The following is a 24,053-nucleotide window of genomic DNA, read 5'->3' on the forward strand; positions in this document are numbered from 1 at the left end:
AGAGATCCGCTGAGAACCAGCGTAAATAAAAAAGAAAGAGTAGCAAAAAAAAAAGAGCGGGATGCTTTGCTAATTCAACTTAATTGGGTGCAGGGTGGCTAAGGTTAAGTGACGTCACGCGAGATTGCTGCGTGTCCACTAGCACAACCATTTTGTTTGTTTCGTTGGTTTTTTTTTTCTTGTTTGTGGCGCGCGCTTTTACGAACCGCTGGCTCGAATGAACTATACCGCAGTTACAGCTACAGCGGAGCTCATGATAAAAAAGGAGGTGCGCGACGAAAATACGAGGAGACAGAAAACAAAACAGCCATCGTTCATTCCTCATCTTTTGCCAGCGGCTCTAATGTGTTACTATGGGTCGCCAATTAGTCCAAATTAGCACTGAGCTTTCTTTAATTAAAATAAAGATAAAAGAAAGAGATGTAGTTACGCTATAGTAGGGACGGCTACTCCTATGCGCATAGCAGAAATAACAGTGTATATCAAAAAAAGCAGTAGGAAAATGAAAAGCAACGACGCCACAGGGTCAGAAAACCACAGCACAAAATCGTGTATATCTACGAACATATATATATATATATATATATATATATATATATATATATATATATATATATATATATATATATATATATATATATATATATAAATATATATATATATATATATATATATATATATATATATATATATATATATATATATATATATATATATATATATATAAGGCAAAGGCAAGTCGCACCACAATGAGTTAGTAAACAAAGTTACAGACAATATCACACAAGTGGCCGCGTTGTAGACTGCGATGTAGACTGCGATGAGCATGTGAACAGGTGAGGAATCGCAGAGTTAAAGTAACGCACGCACAGAATAAGGCAGTCAAGAGTGAGTTTCAACACATAATACAAAAGAGCATGACACGTAATATACGAGCGCTAATTACAAATAGTGGAAGCAAGTTGTGGTTACATTGTGTGTCTATTCAGTGCGGTATCTAGTACTTGTTAAGCATGCCTGTATCTTCGTAAAATGTTCGAGTGCATTCAATGCTTTTCACTGTGTGATTTTCACTGGCCATGGGCCCAGTAATTTCGCGAGTGAGGAAAGTCGGTGAGGATCAGTGACACTCTGCTTAATAGAGAAGCTCGTGCGTAATACCTTACCGGCCACGTTTATGACATGTCCGAAGATAATTTCTTACGACTTCTATATTCTAAAGCAAATGCGGTTATAATTTAGGTAATAATTTAGCTTGACTTCAGTTAGTTTCCTTTTATGCGCCGGCCACGACCAGCCGATTCTGATGTTAAATAGTATGATCGCTTCTCAGACCAAGCGTAAAAACAAATGTAGTTAGAAGGCAATCGCTAAGTACTACCAGACCTGTTTGAGAATGTGCCATAGCCAATAATCAACAGCCCTGTCAGAAAAGGCGACCACGTACCAATGGTTAATGGTGGGAACATATCGCAAAAGTTCCATGTGAGTATCGCTGATGTGCCGATGTGCGTGCGTCGTGTTTTCTTTTGTGTTTTTGCCATACTTTATTGATGCTCATTGTTCGCTGGGAACGAGCCATAAGTCAGCAAACTGATAGCTGTCATTAATCGGCACCCTACGTTATGTTCAGCCACAGCAGCTGGCTGAAAGAGAACATGTCCCTAAACAACCACTTAACTCTTTCTCGGGCGTTGTTTTCAAATTCTCATCACTAATTGGCTCCTACCAGATTGACGTGTTACAGCTAGCTCATACTCAAAGAAGAGAGTAAAATCGGGAACGTACACGATATTATTCTATTGTTTCTCCTGCAACTAATGTTATTTCTGTTCCTTCGTTTGGCAATGAATCGTTGTACAAAGGCAGGCAACCCCAAGTGACAATATTTCCCACGTCACCAATAAAACCATTTACAGAACAACACGTTTTCTCTGATTCATTGTTTTCCTGGTGATTTTGTTACGATGCCTTGGTGTTGAGCGAAGCGTAAACACACGCCCCTCCCCTTTTTGTGCACGTGTATTGGCCATTCCCGACGTAGCCTACGTGGCTCCCACAAGAGTGCACAGTACTAGCGTGGTGCAAAGTGCGTCTATTCATCAAGGCGTCCGCGCGTGCAAGACTTAGTGGTATCTCGCCTCACTGGGCGAGAAGAAGTCAAACACTCTGCCAAGGCAAACAGAATCGGCCAGGAATGAAAGCGTAGACAACAGCCGGAACACGTTTGTCCCTCTTCTGACGGGGCGGCGCTTTGCGAAAAGGCTTTGCGCGTCGGCGACGCGTCGGCGGAGACGAGGGCAAGGATCCTTCAATCCTCCAGAACGCCCTTACAAATGAGATAGGTTTCGACATTTGTTTACGCAAGAGACACAAGCCTTAGAGTCCGTTCACTCAATGTACAGTCATTTAAGTTTTGTTTTGTTTTACCTCCCATCTAAGCAATCATTCAACACTAACGCCTGACAAACTCAAATAAATAAAGACATATATTACTGTCACCTGGCGGTCCAGGAGACGCGACATGAAGTGTTCTCCTACACGAGATTCTCATAAGCTAGAGATTGAAGCTGAGCTTTAAGCTACACTTCTGAACCTACGCGGTTAGGAGGTGCGGTATAGATATGTGTTAGAAATACAAAAAATCATATAATGAGGTGTCATATTGAAATACACTGGCATAATCTTGCAGCGTTAGGTAATTCGAGTTAGGTAACAGCTAACAATTAGAAATAACTACATTGCATTCATACATAGGCAGTGAATTAAACGAGCTACAGCAGTGAGATTTCACAACACATGAGAAATAAAGAATTAAAAACCCAGACTAACTAAGGTTCCACAATATATGTGACGCTAGGCTGGCATTAACAGTGGTAGAGAGGTGATAAATAAAGTGACTTGTGGCTTTCATTTTCACCGCAGATGAAGAACGTTTAGCGACCAAAGAAAATCACAGAAAGTTTTGAAGTCATAGCTTTCCTGGATAGACTGCTTAATTTCCGTTTTCTGGATGCATTTATGAACAGCTGGAACTTGACGTTGCTTACCGTGAGCTTGTTGTGCATTCTTGTCGTTCCGCAAGCGTAGATGTTGTCCAGCGGCAAAACGAAAGTGGCCTTTCCGGGCGTCACTTGTGGTTGACAACCTGCGGTGCAGATGTAAGAGCGGTCACTCGAATTATCGAAGAATAGTGGGCCTGTGCTGCATTCGACAGCGCGCTGAAAATAGTTTCCCCCCTTTTGACGTCACACCGTGAGTCGGCTCTCGCGTTGTCTCGAACCTAAATTCATTTGCCTCAGTCGACATGAAAAGCGAGATAAATCACGAAAAGTTACACGTGAAATGATTTCAAATATTGCGGTTGTAAAAAAACGAACTGTGCCCGTGAGCAAAAGTGTACGAATCAAGGGCTCCCAAAAAAATTCCAATTCTTCGAACTTGAGACGCACAAAGCGAAATTTACAAGTGCACTGTCCCAACGTGCACTTGTCGCAATGTCGAGTTTAATGTGCAGTCCTCACTTTCAAGTTGCATTCACAGGTGGAGAAGAAGATTGGCTTTATAACGGAATTCCTCGTTCGTATATTTTTTTCTCAAGGGAGCACATACTAGCGTTATTATGTGCAGTATACAGAACACGTAGAACGTATGTGCGGTAAAATCCCGCAGGCACGTCAATGTGAGACACGCACTCAAGCGCTCGCGTCGGGGTGACCGGATTTCTCTGAGACGAAATATAAAAACACATTAGCGCACTTAAATTGAACTTCACGGTAAAGAACCGCGAGTGGTTCTTCCGCTATACGGCCTGCCTCGTATAATCAGATTGTGGTTTTGGCCCGTAAACACAATAATTAAATGACATTTCTTTAGCGCTCGTGTCTACCAGGCAAAGCAGAGAAAGGCCAGGAGTAGCATACATACCTTATCGAAAAGCACTACTCAATAAATTCTGCTCACTAATGGCACACTGATAAAAGTTGGAATTCATCAAGATTCTAAATATCATTATCGAGCATCAAAACTGTGTTTTTTATTTAGTTTTCATGCTTTTAGTTGTTTAATTTGCAATTCTTTTTTTCTTACGTTTTTTTTAACCCACACATCTCCTATTTGTCACTGTTCAACCAAAGCCAGTTCAAGTTTACTCAGTAGTACTGACCCTTTGCTTTCACATCCAGGACAGTCTACGTCACATTACTGCAGCCAATGGCACTTGCGCATAATCAGTTGTAACATTTCTCTCTTTGTCTAGCACTGCTCGGTTTCAACTGTGAAATTTCATTTCCAATATATCAAACACCCCCACAGCACGCAATCCCTTCTCACTCGCCTGCATACAAAGGGGGGACCCATAGTTTATCCGAGTTTGTGAATGTTTCAAATGTCTATATCAAAACCAATGTTGCCGGTTCGATTACCGCCAAGGCAGCGTATCTTTGAAGGAAGCGGGAAGCGGAATGACAAAACGCGCACGTACCGAGCTGCGTGTGCATGTTAATAAATTTCCGTGATCAAAAATTAATTTCGAACTCTCCCCTGCGGCATCTCGCATAGGACTTGTTACTTCGTGGCGTTAAAACCCGATAAACTAATCAACCTTCGAACAACCTCACCAAGCGCATTGAAGGTAAGTTTGAATGCTTACAATATTACTCCCAAATTTACATAAGACGGGTATTTCAAAGCACTAAAATAAACAACCTAGCCAATCCACATAATGGCAACAGTTGCTGGTCTTCTCCATAGGCAGCTCCAGACAGCGCACGAGCTTTGAATCTACCTCCCGAAAGCGTCGTTTTATTAGTTTGAATAATCCCTTGCAAGCGACACCAAAACAGGCTTATAGCCACAAAACTGTGCAGTGGAGTCGGGTTTGCAAATCTTCGGCAGCGTCATGCGGCAGCTCCTCGTTCAATGTCACCTTGTTCAGCGTATAAGTTTATTGAAGTGGTGCCAGCGAGAAACGGCGCACTGAGGCCCAAGCGAAGAGGGGAAGGTAGCTCGGCATCAATCACGTGCCTAATCCCACGCCTCGTAGCCGGCCTATGCGAAGCGTTCGTATAAAGTACTCGGAGTCCAACGTGAAAAACGAGGGATCCTCGGGGAGCACTCGCCGTGCGAAATTGCTTGCAGTCAGCTTGCGGTCGCGAGAGCGTTATGGTTTGTTCATCACTTTTCTTTTGTGTGTCCCAAGGCCCCAATCCCTCACGGTCGACGAGGCGCACGACGCTCGAAACATTCGAGAGCGCGCGGTCGCGAAGTCGCGAAGCTGCCGCGGGTCGCCTGCCGAGCGCAGATACGTCGTCGTCGACGGATGCGACGGGAATCCTGTCAAATATTGATCACAGCTCTCAGCAGAGGCCGCAGCCAGAAAGCTTGAACGAAATCCTCCCGACGTGCGTCGCCTGAGCGCTGCGAGCTGATATGCGCGTCGTTCAACAACGGCGACGGGCCGAACGCGTTGCGCTACACATGACTGTAGCGTCGCTAAACTGTAGCACTGGCAAGTGAACATAACATCGAAAGATGCTAATGGTGAGCGAGAGTAAGTGTGCGAAGCCTCAAGCCGCAAGTCTCAACGCAGTCGCCACCCCCTGGTAGCCGCAGACGGTAGCTGTGTCATGTTGAAAGGCAAAATGCATTTATGTACACGTGCAGCGTTAGAGTCCTTGTTCAGAGAAGCTCGCACTGAGAAGCTATCTGTTCTTCGTTACGGGAGGAGACCCAGTTAGCTAAACACATGTATAACACAAGCGACTCCACATGCAGCGCGAGCTATCCGCCAAAGGATACTTGGAAGATGGAGACTAATTGACGGAACTGAACGCTTGATAAACTATCAAGTTTATGCTGTTATAAATCTGTGCCCCTAGTTTCTGCGGGGAAGACTATTTGTTTAATGTGAGTGCAAACACTACATAATAATCTAATAGCCGTTCATTTCAATATTTTCAATATTCTTCAAGGTGTTCAACGGACTTTCGTTTAAAACTTACAATGCCGGTAAGCTTGTCTTCATCGAAGTTGTTTCAAATTCCAAAAGAAGCTGGCTACCTATTGATGGCTTTTTCTTTGTCTAGATTCAAGTCCCTAAGTGGTTTAAGTGCCCTGGCATTACAGTGCTAGCTTGAAGCACCTAACCGATCGTAAAGCGAGACCAGCAACGCGGCATCAGTTCATGCGGACGTTGGAACTTTTGGTACCTAATTAGATACAACGAAGAATTATAAGTCGACACGATTAGAAAAACAAGCATGATTCAGCGTGGTGCTGCCTGTAAAGAACGCAAAAGCAGGCTTCTAATTAAGCTCCTAATGAAGTCCATCTTTGTGCCTCATTCAAAGGAAAGGTGGGATGGTGTTGTTTCGGATTTCATTAATTGAGCCTCTTAATCAATGTGAGACAGAGCCCCGACTCATTTATTTACAGTCTTTTCTCTTTTCGAACTGGCTATAGCTCTTTTTACGAAGAGGACGTAGCTGTGGAGCCCTTCGAATTAGGTTAATCTGAGCATGCAAATGGTATTGCTTTTTCAATAACACTGCGAGAGCCACTATGAAGGGTCCCATACCCGTTCACCATCAAAAATAATATTTACTGCGTTAGAGATAGCTCCAGTTTTCTTTTTGTGCTACCACATTAGCATGAGTGAATTAAAACGGTGGGTCAAATGATATTTTTCTTTATGCTATGTTATGCCGCAAGGTGCACGTGCAAGCATTTAAGGCGTGTTTCCTCTTACGCGAAATGAAGCAGCTTCACAACATAACACCATTGTTGCCAACTTTTTTTTTCAAGCATGTCACTAAACTAAGACGAAGTAGTCATCAAATTTTCGCTAAATTTTTCTCCAGTGTCGCTGAAGTTGTCGCTGGAACTGTCGAGTCAATTTTGTCGAGTTGAGGCGTTTTTGAAACACTCCAATACAGGCTATGACGTAAGGAATCCGTCGAAACGTTTCACTTTCGCCATGTAGGTGAGAAATATGCAGTGAATTTACCAGCATAGCCCAGAGGACTTTTGTTTAGCGTTGTACTTGAAGAACAAAGCATGAGGATAGCCGATATTCCGCGTTTACTGTCAGGTTTTAAGATTACAAATATTTCACGGTGCACTTGCTCAACGTTACGTATGCAAATTTTCTACTTTTCCGCGGCATGAAAGAAGAAATAAATTTTACGACATGGCATTGGTCATGCTGTTGATACGGTAATTAAAATTTTCTTACCTTTATACAGGAATAATACTAAATTCCCGCCCCTTCATCCAGCTGAAAGCTCAAAGTACTACGGACTGTATTTTTAAGCGAAGCTTCTCTGTGACTTGCTCCACGTTTGGCGTCGGCGCTTCGCCGAGTAAACTCAACCGACTCGCAGATTGTGCAATCAAAGGTTGTGCCAGGCAGATATTGATATAATTGCGCATGCGCGTCGCCGCAAGGGCTTTAGTGCGCCTTATTACGTGGTGGCGGTGTGATCAACGGCGTGGTCATGGCCTATCATGGTCTAGCACCTACAGTCACTTAGGTGTAGCATGTGAACCTATAATATATATATATATATATATATATATATATATATATATATATATATATATATATTAATCCTGTCATAAGAAGCCAACAAACAAAGACATCAAGGACAACATAGCGGAATTAACTTGTACTTACTAATTGAATTAAAGAAATGTTACATTATTGGAAATGTAAATGGCTGAAAAAACAACTTGCAGCAGCCGGGGAATTATCCCACATATCCGCATTACACGTGCGATGCTCTGCTAATTGAGCTACCGCGGCGTCCTTTGCCTGTCCTTTCTGCCGCAGGCGTCATCTCTATGTGATCTTTTTCGATGAAGGCAACTGGTCAATAAACCCACACGTGCTCCCTGAAGGCATCAATGCTGATATATATGGATTCTGACCCTTGTTATGTAATAAACAAGAGGAAATGAGGTTAACCGAGGAGCCTGATTTTTATTAATCATGTCCCAAGAAGCATGTCAATCACATCTATCACGTATGTATAAATCGTATCATATCATGTATGTATGTACGTATGTACGTATGTATGTATGTATGTATGTATGTATGTATGTATGTATGTATGTATGTATGTATGTATGTATGTATGTATGTATGTATGTATGTATGTATGTATGTATGTATGTATGTATGTATGTATGTATGTATGTATGTATGTATGTATGTATGTATGTATGTATGTATGTATGTATGTATGTATGTATGTATGTATGTATGTATGTATGTATGTATGTATGTATGTATGTATGTATGTATGTATGTATGTATGTATGTATGTATGTATGGCTTCAGTGCCTGTTTTCAATGAAGCTGTTAAGGAGCTTTCACGATCGTTTTTATGTGAAGGCGGTAAAAGCCAACCTACTGCGGCGATCTCAGTATCAATATCATAGAAGAGGCACCAACGCATCCTCCATCAGAGCACCGAATTTGCTTCGAAACGTAATTATCAAGAGCTATAGAATAAAAGTTAACTTGCGTGTTCGTCATTCGAATGGACTACTTCTTTGCCTCTTTACCTTAAGCAGTAATTGGTAATTTGTAATGTCGCGTTTGACCGACTCCACTTTGGAGGTCAGCTAGGAAGGGATGACATCGACGAACATCCTTCGGATATTGTGTCTCGGCACATAAGCGTTTGCGTTTGCGCGCGACCAGCGTCAGTGCGTCAATACACATCCAATTCGGGACACTGAGGCAGAGCTAAAGACGTGCAGCCACGACATTGAAGACTGTGACTCCTGCCTTGTCAACGGAAAGAAAAATGGGCGGAAAAAAAATAAACAGCGTAACAGAAAAACAGCAAGCGCATCTGATGCCAACACTGGATCCAGATTACTACTAGCGTTAGGAAAGGACGCAGATCGAAGGCTATCACAGAATGCATTCTGCCTGCCCCTGCCTTACTTTTCTGTAACTGATCATATTCTGCCCCTAGGGGAGATGAGCATCGCCAAGTTGGTTTTTCTTTTTTATGCAGCCTTTCATTCCTCTTATATCGACGGTTTCTTTGCAGTTGGCTAATAAAGGCATTGGATTTTTGGGAACATGGCAGCGTGAACGTTTCTCAGTAGTACGTATTCAGCCCCCCAAAAAGGATAAAAAGTGTATTTAGAGGGTAGCGTAAAACATAGAAATTATATTCGTTCATATTATGCAACACTTTTCCACAATTGATCGCTCCGCCTCCTCCTCCGCCAACATACCCCTCCCCCCTCCCCTGTTTTTCATGTTGTAAAGTTGGCTTTCTTGCGAAAGCACTGTACTTGCGGTAGTGAGAGCTTTACAGGAGAAAAGAAGAGAATATCGGAGGAGGCAAGTGTTTATGTTTGAACACTATTAGGCAAGATGGTCAAACACAAGCGCGCCACTGATGTCGCAGTGCCCTTTGACTTACCGGTGTTGCTTATATCAATACGCAGGAATACAATACAAGCCTAAATTTGTGCACCACGACAGCTAACGGGGAATCCTTGGCAATGCTGTGCAGTTCGTTTCTCCGTTGCACTCAAGCGAAGGCACGATATTCTGGGTCATAATAATGTAAAGTCTCAAGCTTTACTGATAGATCTAAATTATATTTTGCACATGTTGGACACGCAACGTACAACCTCACGCATAATCAAATAAGTAAACGTTTATGATGATCCATAACGATGAAACTGGTTGACCCAAATCGACTGGCAGAATTCCCCATAAATATCCGACTTAACGCTGCTCCGTAAAACACGCAAGAGTCAATAATAATATTGTGAGGCCAGTGAATTCAACTTCAAGTAGCATTCCAACACCTTACTGAATTTGATCTGCTTCAGGAGCGCAATAAATGCCAGAAGAACATTCGACCAAAATAATCTTTTTACGGAAAGACGGTTCACTACACTATGGTCGCACTAAGGCTGGTAAATGCGCAATAAAACGATGCAGGTCTCTGGTTACCATGGTCGTTCATTTTGTTAGTTGGATAATTCGACAACATTTACCGAAAAGAGATGTAGAAGAGGCACTCTGGAAGTGCAAAAGGCTCGAAAGCGCGGAGCCTTGGCAGGCTGGGAAAAAAAAAACCTAGTTGGCGAGCTACGACGCTTTCCCATTCTCCCGTAGCATCCTTACTCGACTCTGTCACGCGTGGTACTCTAATCCACGTGTGATGCGACGACTGAAATTGCGCGAAGAGAGAGAGAGAGAGAGCAAGGACGGGAAAGGCAGGGAGGTCAACCAGACGAGCACCCGGTTTGCTACTCTGCACTGGGAGTGAGGGAAAGGGGAATAGAAAGAGGGAAAGAGCTAGAGAGGAGCACTGTGTGCGCGCGGGAGTATGCGCAGGGACACTATAAACGGTCTCTTAAGCCGGTAGACTTCAAGTAGTGTACTAGTGCCTGACCCGCCGGGGTTGCTCAGTGGCTATGGTGTAAGGCTGCTGAGCACGAGGTCGCGGGATTGAATCCCGGCCACGGTGGCCGTATTTCGATGGGGGCGAAATGTGAAAACACTCGTGTACTTAGATTTAGGTGCACGTTAAAGAACCCCGGTGGTAGAAATTTCCGGAGTCCTCCAGTACGGCGTGCCTCATAATCAGAAAATGGCTTTGGCACGTAAACCCCTACAATTTAATTTTTTCGTTTCGTGCCAGTGACGGGTGTGGCCACGGCCCCGAGTATCTTTGACTCAGAGAATGGTCTCGAGTCCAGTCGGTTTAAAGTTCTCCACACAGAGAAGTGGTGTACGTCGTAGCGATGGCAGGTACACAATAGGTCCTCAATGGTTTCCTCGCACCTACAGGATTCGCACATTGGGCTCTCAACCATTACCATACTATTGCAGTAAGCGTTCGTGAACGCTATTACCAGCCACAAGCGGCACAGGGAGGTTGTTTCGCTGCGGCAAAGGCTAGATGGCAGTTGTCGCCGTATCATAGGGTCCAGCCCAGGAATCGGCAATTCAAGGCGCTTGAACTCCAGAAATCTTGTGACTTTTTGCAAGCAAGTAGACGAAGTTCCCTGGCAGCGTCCGGCCTCGCCAAAGGTATTGTTGCCGACGATGCCACCGGGAGCAGAGAGAGAGAGAGAGAGAGAAGGATGCATAGAAAGGCAGGGAGGTTAACCAGAGGCAGTTCCGGTTGGCAACCCTGCACGGGGGGAAGGTGAAGGGGGATAAAAAGAGGAAGAGAGCGGAAGGGGGTGATAGAAATAAATAGAGACGAGCACGACCAGACCGCGTACGCTACAGAGCGGTAGGGGGCGGCGTTCTTACAGTCTATCGTGAAGCCCCGCAGACCGCAGGAACTTTCATAACGCGAGTAAGGCCTTTAGCGTGGATGTTCTGTGGGAGTACAGACCTAAAGCTTTCAGTTCTGATAGCGGACGATTGTACAACTGGCCCAATACTCTGCACAGCACTTGTCTCTGAGCACATATTATCTCTGTTGCGGGCAGACAGAGATAATATGTGCGAGTGTCTCATCGATGTTGCATGTGGCGCAAGTGGAGCTGTTGGCCATCCCAATAAGGAAAGCATACGAGTTCTTAAATGCAACGCCTAGCCACAGACAGCAAAGCATGGAGAGAACGAACGCAAACGACACATGGTGAAAGCGTTCGAGTTCCACAGAGGCAAAGTACATTCACGGGACATCAGTCGCAGCCCAGCCGCAGCGTCTGCTCGCGAAAGCGGAATCAAGACAGGTTGACCACTTTCACGTGCAGATCGGGCGGCTTCGTCGGCGTGGTCATTCCCGCTGATGCTGCAATGCTCTGGAAGCCATTGAAAGATTACGTTGTGTCCCTTGTCATGGCTGCGATGATACATGTGTCGAATTTCTGAGGCCAGTTGTTCATTGGGTCCGTGGCGCATTGGGCTTTGTATGCACTGAAGGGCTGCCTTGGAGTCACTAAAAACTGTCCATTATTGCAACCATAAGCAGGAATTTCTTGAAAGATTATGCTGTGCCCTGTTTCCAGGGCATGGTAGTGTACTTGCCTCATGTCGGATACCATCTGCTAGTAAGTTCTGTGAAGTAATGCCGACTTGATACTGTGAAGAGCTGTCTTAGAGTTACAAAATACGACTGATTTGTCTGTCGGTTCTTCGGTGACGTACATCATAGCGGCATGGAGAGCTGCAGTTCTGCCGACGTAGATGTAGTCATGTGTGACAACTTGAATTTAACTGTAGCCTGCTTAGCTGGAACGACGAATGCGGCAATTGAATTGGTAAGTGAGATCGAACCGTCGGCCTATATATGTATGCACACATGATATGTTCTGGTTCTGTAATAGGAGCGTTAGTTGCTTTAGAGCTGGCGATGGATGATTGGCCTTCTTTGTAAGTCCTGGAATAGCAAAATTCACTTGAGGCTGTCGCAGGCACCACAGGGGAGATGAAGGCTTCGTCACCGGTGTATAAGATGACGGCACGCACTCTTGATGAGCGCCAATCACTATTTAATATGCCGCTTGAGGTCTCTCGGCTGGTAGGGAGACTAAGTGATGGTCGGGTATCCTTGACAGATGCCGAATGTGTGCTCGGAGAGAGTCGACAGCTGCGTGTGTCTGGATCATATGGTCTCCCACAATGGGGATTGTTGCTGCTGTTGAGGTGCACCGAGGCAGCCCTAAACACGAAACTGGTGAAGAGCGACTGAGCTAGCTGACGAATATTTCAGCATCTAATGAACCACTGCAGGAGCACATACATATTATGAACAAAAAGGCCGCTGCGAGAAGATGAAATAGATAAAGCTAAAGCAGTTGATATATTCTAAATGTTAAGGCGAATAGTTAAGGTCGTTTGTCACGTCATGGTAACGGTGAAGAAGCGAACACTTACATAAAATATAGATTAAATGCCGAGGTTTTACGTGGCCAAATCACAATATAAGTATGAGGTACATCTCGTAGAGGGCTCCGGATTAATTTGTACCTGTATCCCTATATATTCTAGAGTGATCTCTTGAGCTCACTTACGTTCGAGATGTACGCGCCGAGTTGCGTCGAGAGCGCAGCCTGATTATACAGCACTCTTTCGATATCTAGCGGACAACAATAGTCAAGAAATTTTAGATGCTCTAGCAGCGTCTAAAGCCAAACGATAAGGGCGGCAATAGGGTCAAAACTGGTCACAGGCAAAAAATTTAAAACAATGAACGAGTGACACTAATCAAAACAAGCAGCGCTATTCAACACTAGACCTAGTCACAACCGTGAACAGGTGTTACGAATCGTCGAGTTTTTCCACTTCGGCTGTTCAAAGCTGAGCCGCTTTCACTCGTGTCGCGCTGTTAACCACAGCAATTAAATCGCACATCAACGTGCGAACAGAGCCGAGACGAACGACGAGATAGATGTCCGGGCAACGGAAGTGCACGCACTGATCAATTAAGTAGCTTCTCATTACAGGCGATCATCATCATCAGCCTGGTTATGCCCACTGCAGGGCAAAGGCCTTTCCCATACTTCTCCAACTACCCCGGTCATGTACTAATTGTGGCCATGTCGTCCCTACAAACTTCTTAATCTCATCCGCCCACCTAACTTTCTGCCGCCCCCTGCTACGTTTCCCTTCCCTTGGAATCCAGTCCGTAACCCTTAATGACCATCGGTAATCTTCCCTCCTCATTACATGTCCTGCCCATGCCCCATTTCTTTTTCTTGATTTCAACTAAGATGTCATTAACTCGCACTTGTTCCCTCACCCAATCTGCTCTCTTCTTATCTCTTAACGTTGCACCCATCATTCTTCTTTCCATAGCTCGTTGCGTCGTCCTCAATTTAAGCAGAACCCTTTTCGTAAGCCTCCAGGTTTCTGCCCCATACGTGAGTAGTGGTAAGACACAGCTGTTATGCACTTTTCTCTTGAGGGATAGTGACAACCTGCTGTTCATGATCTGAGAATGCCTGCCAAACGCGCCCCAGCCCATTCTTATTATTCTGATTATTTCAGTCTCATGATCCGGATCTGGGTTGACCACCTGTCCTAAGTAGATGTATTTCCTTACCACTTCCAGTGCCTCACTACCTATCTTAAACTGCTGTTCTCTTCCGAGACTGTTAAACATTACTTTAGTTTTCTGCAGATTAATTCGCAGATTCTGCAGATTACGCGCGATACTTCCCTGCAAAGCACACCGTTATTATGTGTGGGCGTTGATTACATCTTGCGACAATGTCCTCGCCGTACGCTTTGATTTGCACAGGTGCGCTGTGGTCGGCTGTGCTCCTTGTGATTGAGCGCTCCGGGCTTGTAGTCCACACCAGTGGATATTAAAGTTTCGTCTCTCTCACTCTAACTCTCTCGCTCTCTCTTTGGTGTCCCTATAAAAAAAAATAACATCACACTGATGCCATGGCGTCCCATGAATCCTACTTTGGTGCCGTTTTAGGTACCGCTAATAATAAAGCACTTTATCAACCTCAAGAAGGCGCTTCAATTTACGGGACGGCTCGTGATCAAGCAAAATGAAATGTGACAACAAGCGCTGGAACAAAAATACGCAGAACGTTATTACAATATACATTATTTTCAAAGTACGGATTTTACTAAGAAGCGTTAGCTCGAAGCGAATCTCACTTTTTTTTCAGGTGCATGTTGTGAAATGCCTATTCATAGTACATTTTCGCACTTCAAATCAAGATGCAACGCATAATAGACCCATCTTATAAAATTCTCGTGTCTATATAGAGCGTTTACTTTCTAAGCTGCAAACGTAATGCTCTAATGCTTTCATGTTCTGAATTTTGGTACCTTTCTTAATTGACATCATAAACCAAACCTTTCTTTCAACAATCGCTATAGCTCTGTCTCTTGTAAATAAATGCAATAAATTTATGAAAATAAAGTCAGCCTCTGGCAATTATGAGGGAAAAACAGCGGTTCAACCACCCTTGAATTGATAAGGTGGGCACATGCGCATTTTCTAAGGACAAACCATTTCTAAGGAATAAAGCATTTTCCAAGGAAAAACAAAGAGTGCACATTCGGTAGAAGCAGAAAGTTCGCGGGCGAAGACTTCGACTCACCCGCGTAGGTCTTGAGCTTCTCGAGGTATGTGTCAGAGGCCGAGTCGTTGATGAACACGACCACTTTCATCTCCGTGCTCGAGCAGGTGACGTCATATTGAACTAAAGGAATAGAAAAAGAAAAACTGTGAATGCATAGCTCTGAGATGTCGTCTGTTGCAACAGCGCAAGTTTCCGCAATAAGGTTTCGCCGGGAAAACCGATCCATCCACGAAGCTACATTTTCGAAAGAGAAAAGCCAATGAAGGACAAGAAACTTCACACATTTCCTTACTTCCGAGTTTTTCTGCACCTTATTCTCAGCTTTCTGGCTGCTTTCACGCTGTTACTTCAGCTTATTCTGCTAATCACGAAACAATTGGCAACACCTAATATGAACATAAAAATGCACCCGGAAAGTTAGCAGCAAACTGCAGAACACTTTCGTCCGCAGAGACAAAAATTTGCCCGCAAAGCCTTCACGTCATGTAGTCGGAGTAAGGTCGCTGTCGGTGGTTAATAAGCGTGTTAAAAGTCTCTAGTGCCTGCACACAAGTTCTCTGCACATTTTCTACAATAAATGTTAAATGTTTCTGCATTTACGGCGTGAAAGATAAGGGTGTGGACAAGTAGTAAAAATACATTAGGACAAGTTCCTTCTTTTTCCTTTTTGTAAAAGTTAGTTTGCCTTCGACATCACAAGTTCTCTACACATCTGTAGACAGCACTCGTGTTCATACATATGCACGTCGTGAACAAAGCCTGAAATACACACTTCCTACGCATGTTCTCTGGCTCGAAGTGTTCTGATAGGATAAAGGGAGAAAAAAGCTTTTCGTCAAATGAATTGCGCGCTATTCAGAAATCCCTGCGAGCCGAAGAATCCATGAGGTAATTTCACAGTTCACTCTATAAAGCTCGCCATCGCAGATTTTTTTCAACGCTTATCTTCTTTTGTCTCGCTATACACGTTCTTGATAGCTCATCGCGCAGGGAGAAATAACGCTTTGCAACACGACGGCATTCGCAACGTAATACTTCAAAGAACATGCTCATTATATTATGAGCGAATCGTTTCCACGGACCTATAATACATTAATTTATGTGTTCGTGAGAACACGGGCTGCAGTGCCTTCTGCTTCTCTGTTTAAGTGACCCTGTGCCCCACCCGCGTTAATTATTCAGCTTGAGTCCTTTCATCGTTGATAATGTTTGCGCTCGCTTTCCTTGTAACTACGTATTCGCTAACAATAATGACACTACGCTGAAGAGCTAGCACATGGTACGAAATTCATAAGGAAATTTAACAAGATACTATAACTACCTAATGACGGAGCACGCTTTCTGCTTTCGCGAAAGAAGTAAGCTATCTATACATCAAACTGCTTTTTGTAAAGAAAGAAAAAATAATATACAAATGTAGCCCCAGAAATATGACGTTGAGCGATTATCACGTACGAAGTAACAACATTATGAAGAAATATAAGCTTGCGTCTTCAGCTGCAGTTCTTTTTAAAGATTTAATTGGAGCAAGCATCAATGAAAATCCACAAGTGTCACACAACACTCGGGTTTGATGTATTTGGGAAAAACCTGCGCAAGATATCATAAAATAGATAACAAGAATCCGAGGAAACCTAAGCGCTTCTCATGAACTGTGAATGCGAAAGCATTAATGTCCAACTGAACACCGCTGAGCGAACTTTCGAGTCATGTACTCCTCGTGGTCAAGCGAGCGCGTTGACATGCTAGGCAAACGGCTCCTAGATAGCACAAGGTCGGTGGACTTCGATTCGTCACGTCCTGCTACCTTGCCCGACTGCAACAGAATCTAATGAAGACGCTCCCGAATAAACCGCAGTGATTTTGACGTCATCGCTTTCACCAAGCCGGGCTTGGAAATTGAAATATCGATCCAAGTAGCGTGATGTCATAACGCAGAATTCACAGGTCTGCTAACAGGAGTGGAGGCGCTCACTTGGCCCAGTGAGTAAGACACTCGGCTTCTGAACTTGGGGCTGTAAGTTCGAAACTCACTGTCGTCAACGTTTTATTGCCATCGCAGTTATATGGACGCTTCAAGCGCATTTCTGCCGTCGACGTCGGCGTCTTTTGATGCTCTCGTATCAAAGCGATAAAGACGAGTTCGACACTCGAGAAAGCTCGACTAGTTCAGCGCTTGCGTAACAAGACCACCTGCAATTTTTTTTTTCACCCGAGACCTCAGCAGGCCTTCATGCTAAGTGGGTTTTTCCGCTAAGTGAAAGTGCGTGAAAGCATCACTTACAGCCCTATTCCAGAAGAACACGTCGTCAGAAAAGGCAGAAATAAAATTTGAGCATTTCGTCAGCAGTTCCCTTTATTCATAAATATAATGTTGCTGCAATTTCGAACCAGTACGCGCTAACTAGAGTACAATTTTATATACAGCGTTTTCCTTTTTAAGTTGGCACAGCTTTCAAGCAAGGAGATGACAAAGACGTACTTACAATAAAAAAAGCGGGATCTATGGTAAGCACAGCTAGCGGTGGCCAGCGCTTGCGTAACCGACAACTCCGCCTGTGATTTTCACTGCCGTAAGATATTGCGAAGGTTTTTGTCCCTAGATTGATCTGATTGTTGCGTAAAAGTGTCGCAATCAGCTCAAGCTTAAAAACACACTGTGAGATGACGTAGAAATACATTGAGAAAATGTCCTGATCCTCGCGAAAGAAAGGATTGTCGCGGATCTGGTGGGCTTTTGGCAAAATTGGGCTGGCAAGAATGCGGGAATTTCACAATCTGTGACTTGCGCAGTAATAAATGACAGATTAGGCCGAAATCTATGAGTAGAAGCCGGCTACAAAAAAGAACAAAGGCAGTGTATGCAAAAGCAAATATACAGCTCAAAGTTGGTGTCACTGTCAACTAAAACACGTTGACGGGCGAAAGGCCTCTGCTGATTTCTAAGAACGTGTCAGAAATTTGCTATCTACGGCGATTTGTCTTTGTTGCCCGATTTACTTCTTTCCTAAGAAAGGCCTCTGAAGTCGATGTTTGAAAATCAAGCGGCTTTTCTTTCCTTCCATCCTACCCGCCGTGGTTGCACAGTGGCTATGGTCGCGGGATCGAATCCCGGCCACGGCGGCCGCATTTTCGATGGGGGCGAAATGCGAAAACACCCGTGTACTTGGATTTAGGTGCACGTTAAAGAACCCCAGGTGGTCAAAATTTCCGGAGTCCCCCACTACGGCGTGCCTCATAATCAGAAAGTGGTTTTGGCATGTAAAACCCCATATATTATTATTATTTCCTTCCATCCTGTAGAGTACTTGCCTTTTCAAACGGCAGTTATATTTTATTTTATTTTATTTCTCGCTTTTAATTTTTTCTGTCTTTATATATGAGGAACTGTAGTTTAAGCTTGAATCCCGTTCGTAGGGTTTGTGCGGTGGGCCAGGGGTGCTACGAAAACTAAGGTTTTCTTCCTTTCGTCAATCATTCTACCAACACAATTATTTTTAACTATGAATTAGCCCTCGAACAAACAAAGATCTCTGCCATTTCATCCCAAAACCTGCAAACGCTTTGGCATCTTAGGTCATCTTCAGATTGAAGTGTGTCTGATCACAGAATGAGAACTATTTCCCGCCCTAGTTGGCACTAATGTCCTGTAATTCTCTCTCTCTCTTCTGGCTCGTGTGCATAGCCGTAAATATTTGACGAACGCCATAACTATATGAAAATGAACCTCTCCTACCTTGCCGCAATTCTTCTTTTCAAACATATTTCCTCGCTTATCAGACAAATAAATTCTTTTTGAGATTAGCGCTTTCTTCCGACAATATTTCACGCATAAACTTCCTTAAACATAGGGACTTTTAGGCTAAATTCTCCACAGGGATGCTTCATCTTTCAGCGGTGTTTCATTAGCAGCATATTTTCTTCATACATGTAGCTTTCTGACACTTTCATTGGGCCGCTTTTTCTGTACTAGCAAAAAAGAAAAAGCTTTCGAGATTGAAAAAAAGAATGCCTTACTTTATTTCCTTTGACAACTATGGAGCCAAACTCTTCTATAAGATGACTTAATCCTTCAAACATCGGCGGCACTCTCCAGCAATTTCATCACCTAGATTTTACAGAACTTCATCCACCTTTAACCTCGCCGTGATATTCTGCTTCTTCGCATGATACTGTTTTACTTTCTGCAGTGAACTGGCGTTTTATTTTAAATTTTGCTGTTTTCCGTTAAATATATGACCAGTAAACTCGCAGAACCTTTCATCGAACTTCCAAGGCCAGCTACGCAAAAAAAAAAACATCGAGAATTTGGCTCTTCGTTTTCATACTTTTTTCATTGATACCTATTTCTTCTTGTTCACAGAGGAACCAGGGCTTCCAAACACCCTCAACACGCTAAGCAAGAAGCACGCAGAACGCAGCGCATCCACAGGCTGCACTGAGCAGAGACACCATCCCACGGATTGCGTCCCAGGGTCCGACTCATCAATATCGCAGCAGCAACCCCGGTCTCCAACGGGGTGAATTATTGAGTCAAGCAGGGGGCCCCTTGAGTCGCGTCTTGCCCTGACGCGGAGCGAATTTATTGTCCCAGGAGCTAGAAACGTCGAGCGAGCGTTTTTATTTCGCACACGACACGCAGCGTGCGTGCGGCCTGAGTTTGACGACAAGGCCGCCACGCGTCGAGATGACCTTTTGTCTCTGCTGTAGCGTTTTTGAAGGCGACACTGCTTGGCGTTTCAAAAGGCAGGAAGGAAAATGCTTGTGTTATTTTCATACATGCATCATTTGGCGACGTCTGAAAGCCTCAAACTGCGACGTAAAGATTTCTTTTTATGCAAGCTCGCCTGTGTCCACGTATCTTCATCGACAGTTGCTACGCTGGCGTATCATAGTTGAAAAATGTGCAACAAGCATTGCAGATTGAGCTGCATTAAAAAAAGGGGCGGAAATGAAACAACATAATAGCTAAGCACTCAGACGTGTCTATGAATATCAAGGAAACAATGTTAGTGTGAAAACTAACGCTGTATAGTGCGAGAACGAGTGAAGAGATTGATTCCTGCAATAATAGCTAGAATGTGGACACATTTCTAAATTATTCAAATTACTTACGCGTATTCGCCGATCCGCTGAGCAGTATAAAGGACCTTCTCCCCCTTCCCACTTGATAAATAAGGCGTGCGTTGACTTGAGCTTAATAAAACACTCTTAACTCTGTCAGTAGCATTCTTTTTACTTTGGTGCGTTTTGTGACTTTTGGCGCAGCCTTAACGAATCAAGATGGATGAAGCCACGTGTCAACGCCCGAATAGGCCACAAAACATGTCGTTAGCGCACTATGATTCTACAATAAATGGCCCACTTGTCGTTAAAATGGCCAAATATCAGCGTCATATTATTAAAAACCCTTCAACTGCATTTTGGAGTACGTATTCAACAACATGTAAAGCGATCATCTGGCGGCGCTACAAACATTGTTAGATTTAAAGTCAACCACGTTTTTTTTTTACGCCTAAAACTACCTGCCCCCATGTTTAATTTATTCGACATATTAGTAACCGTAATGAAAATTACTGAGAATATAAGCGGTAGCTTCCCTTTGCATGCATGAAATGCTTTCGTGAATAAGGGAACAACAATGCTGGTTAACAGGCACGTACCCAGGGGGGGCCCGGGGGGGCCCGGGCCCCCCCCCCCGAAATTAAGTGGCATACCCCCCCCCCCTCCCCACCCACGCCACCACTCCTCACACATTCCTAAAGCGCCGCCAGATTAATGTTGAGACTTGACAGCTGTTCATCGGTCAGCCTTATGCTGCCTTTTTCACTCCTTTTAGATGGCGGTAGTTATCGGCATTTCTTGTAATGTGAAGGACAGTTTTCTCATAGATTCCGCACCCGCGCGATTAATTCGAGATGCGCTCAGTTGTCACCATCTATTCAACCGTCACGCGCATAGCTGTTGCTTTTGTTAGTTCAACCTTCTTTGTTTAGGCTGATCCTGGGACCAGGAGAGGGATGCGGCTGTTACTCAGCTGGTCTGTACTCTCATGGAACGGGTTGCGGCCGGAGCAAACACCAATTGCGTTTAACTTTTCCCTTTGCTTCATTATTTTCTTGAGTTACGGCTCGCCGCGACGCTGGCAGATGCCCGGAACCATATACACGTGATATGGGTTAAATAAGGTGGGAAATAAAATGATGTGAAAGAGCGTCCATCATGAAACCCTGCAATAACCCTTAAACCCATAAGCAAAATGACTATCGCCAGTTACCTCGTCTGTTTTTCCTTAATTATATGGCCTTTCCGTGCAAAATTGGAAACCGGAAACAAAAATCGCAGGGAGTTGAGAAATTAAGCGATCTACTAAGGGAGAGAGCCAACGCAACAACCAAACCGCAAGCAAAAGCGAATAATAAACATGTTAACCGTTGTTTATGAGAATATTTATGGATCAACATCTTTTTATTTAAAAGGAAGTAGAGAAAACGCCGCCGGAAGTGGAGAATAATTACTTGCTTTGAATGACGCTTCTGCAGTTATCGGTCGAACCTCCTCACGTAGCCACTTCTCTGCTGTGCTTATGTGGGTGTTTTTTTAACCTTTCTCGGTCACCTCAGTACGTCTAGAATCGCAGAGTCCTGCGCTCTACGCGGTTGTATGGGACTGGCGGCCGCACAGCGTTACGCAATTCGCGGAACTGTGAAAACTGATCCACAAGGCGAAAATAACTGATATTCGAAACTATAACATGTGAAAGACTGAAGACGCCGTAAAAAATGAACGCAGCCTGAAATCAGTGAAAAAGAAACCTGGCATAGGACAAACTATGATGTATGCACTAAAAGATAAGAGGGATAATATCGTAAGCAATCTCGAGGATACAGTAAAGGCAGCGGAAAAATTCTAAGCTGACCTGTATACAGTACCCAGAGGAGTCACGATACCTCACTTAGAAACAGTAATGAACAGGATACAGAAACTCTCCTATAACTAGCGATGAGGTCAGAAGGGCACTGCAAGACAAGAAACGATGAAGAGCGTGAGGAGAAGGTGGAATAACAGTCCATTTATTCAAAGATGGAGGAGACATAATGCTTAGAAAACTGGCGGCTCTTTATACGAAGTGTATATCGACTGCAAGGGTCCCAGAAAACTGGAAGAATGCAGACATTATACTAATCCACAAAAAAGGAGACGTTAAAGAATTAAAAAATTATAGGACCATTAGCTTGCTCCCAGTATTATATAAGATATTTACCAAAATAATCTCCAATAGAATAAGGGTAACACTGGATTTTGTCAACCAAGGGAACAGGCTGGCTTCAGGAAGAGATACCTTACAATGGATCACATCCATGTCATCAATCAGGTTATCGCGAAATCTGCAGAGTACAATAAGCCTCTGTATGTGGCTTATATAGATTACGAAAACGGATTTGGTTCAGTAGAGATACCAGCAGTCTAAAGGCACTACGTAATCAAGGACTACAGAACGCTTACGTAAAAAGCTTGAAAAATATTGCTGCATGCGTGTGGTATTTGTTTGTTTGAACGAGGTGCGTGGGCGCCATCACTCCAGAAAAGAGGAGGAAGAACGAACTGGGCTCACGCTGTGAATCTAACCGGTGAGCGCTGCAACCGTTGTTGTAAATATAATCTGTAAATAGTTTCTCGTCTTACTGGCTCGTCCTTCGCGTAAGAATATATACAGAGGTTCTACAGCTACCTTAATTCTACACAAGAAAGGAGGGAGATACCTATAGGGAAATGGGTAAGACAGTGAGACACAATTTCTCCAAAGCTATTCACTGCGTGCTTAGAAGAAGTCAAGCTATTAAACTGGGAAGGCTTAGGAGTAAATATCGACGGCAAATATCTCAGCAACCTTCGGTTTGCCGATGACATTGTTCTATTCAACAACAATGCAGACGAGTTACAACAAATGATTGGAGACCTTAACAGAGAGAGTGTGAGAGTGGGGTTGAATATTAATATGCAGAAGATGACGATAATGATAAATAGCCTGTCAAAGGAACAACAGATCAGGATCGCCATTCGGCCACTAGAGACTGTGAAGGAGTACGTTTACCTAGGTCAATTAATCATAGGGAACCCTGATCATGAGAAGGAAATTCACAGAAGAATAAAAATAGGTTGGATCGCATACGGCAGACATTGCCAGCTCCTGACTGGAAGCTTGCCATTATTATTGAAAAGTAAGGTGTGCAATCAGTGCATTTTGCCAGTGCTGACATATGGGGCAGAGACTTGAAAATGAGTTAAGGACCGCGCAAAGAGCCATCGAACGAAGATTGCTAGGCATAACGTTAAGAGAGAGAAAGAGAGCGGTTTGGATCAGAGAGCGAACGGGTATAGACGATAATCTAATTGACATCAAGAGGACAAAATGTAGTTGGGCAGGTCATGTAATGCGCCGGTTAGATAACCGTTGGACCATTAGGGTTACAGAATGGGTACCAAGAGAAGGAAAACGCAATCGAGGACGACAAAACACTAAGTGGAGCGATGAAATTAGGAAATTTGCGGGCGCTAGTTGGAATCGGTTGGCGCAGGACAGGGGTAAGTGGAGATCGCAGGGAGAGGCCTTCGTCCTGCCGTGGACATAAAACAGGATGTTGTTGATGATGATGATGATGACGACGACGACGACGACGACGACGATGATGATGATGATGATGGAGGTGGTGCCCCCCCCCCCGAAAAAAAATCCTGGGTACGTGCCTGCTGGTTAATTTGAGGTGCGCTCCTTTCACGCAAGCTGCTCTACGGCATCAGCGGCCACTGTCTATATTTGTTTCGCCAGCACCACCACTAATGTTGCAAAAGAGAGGAAGAAGTATGTTCGATGTCTTTATGCTTGTTCCAAGTGGCAGTGCGACGCAATGATTTGGCCATAGAACAGCAACGGCTGTTGCAGCCACCAGAAGTGAACATCTATTGCCTTGAAAAAAATTGAATTGGGAGCGCTTCACGGGACC

The 24,053-nt window shown here is 44.0% G+C and overlaps 1 protein-coding gene across 3 annotated transcripts in view; it reads right to left on the reverse strand.

Moving 5' to 3' along the window:
- The window catches only part of qsm (Zona pelucida superfamily protein qsm), a 255,533-nt gene that overhangs the window by 18,967 nt on the left and 212,513 nt on the right, over positions 1-24,053 (reverse strand). For all 3 annotated transcript variants that reach the window (XM_065434198.2, XM_065434196.2, XM_065434197.2), the window contains 2 exons: positions 15,067-15,168; positions 3,051-3,148 (listed from right to left, as the gene is read on the reverse strand). In XM_065434198.2, the coding sequence (XP_065290270.1) occupies positions 3,051-3,148; positions 15,067-15,168 (200 nt within the window). The remainder of the gene's footprint in view (positions 1-3,050; positions 3,149-15,066; positions 15,169-24,053) is intronic.

Source organism: Dermacentor albipictus, chromosome 4 (assembly GCF_038994185.2).
Source record: "Dermacentor albipictus isolate Rhodes 1998 colony chromosome 4, USDA_Dalb.pri_finalv2, whole genome shotgun sequence".
NCBI classification, from domain to species: domain Eukaryota; kingdom Metazoa; phylum Arthropoda; class Arachnida; order Ixodida; family Ixodidae; genus Dermacentor; species Dermacentor albipictus.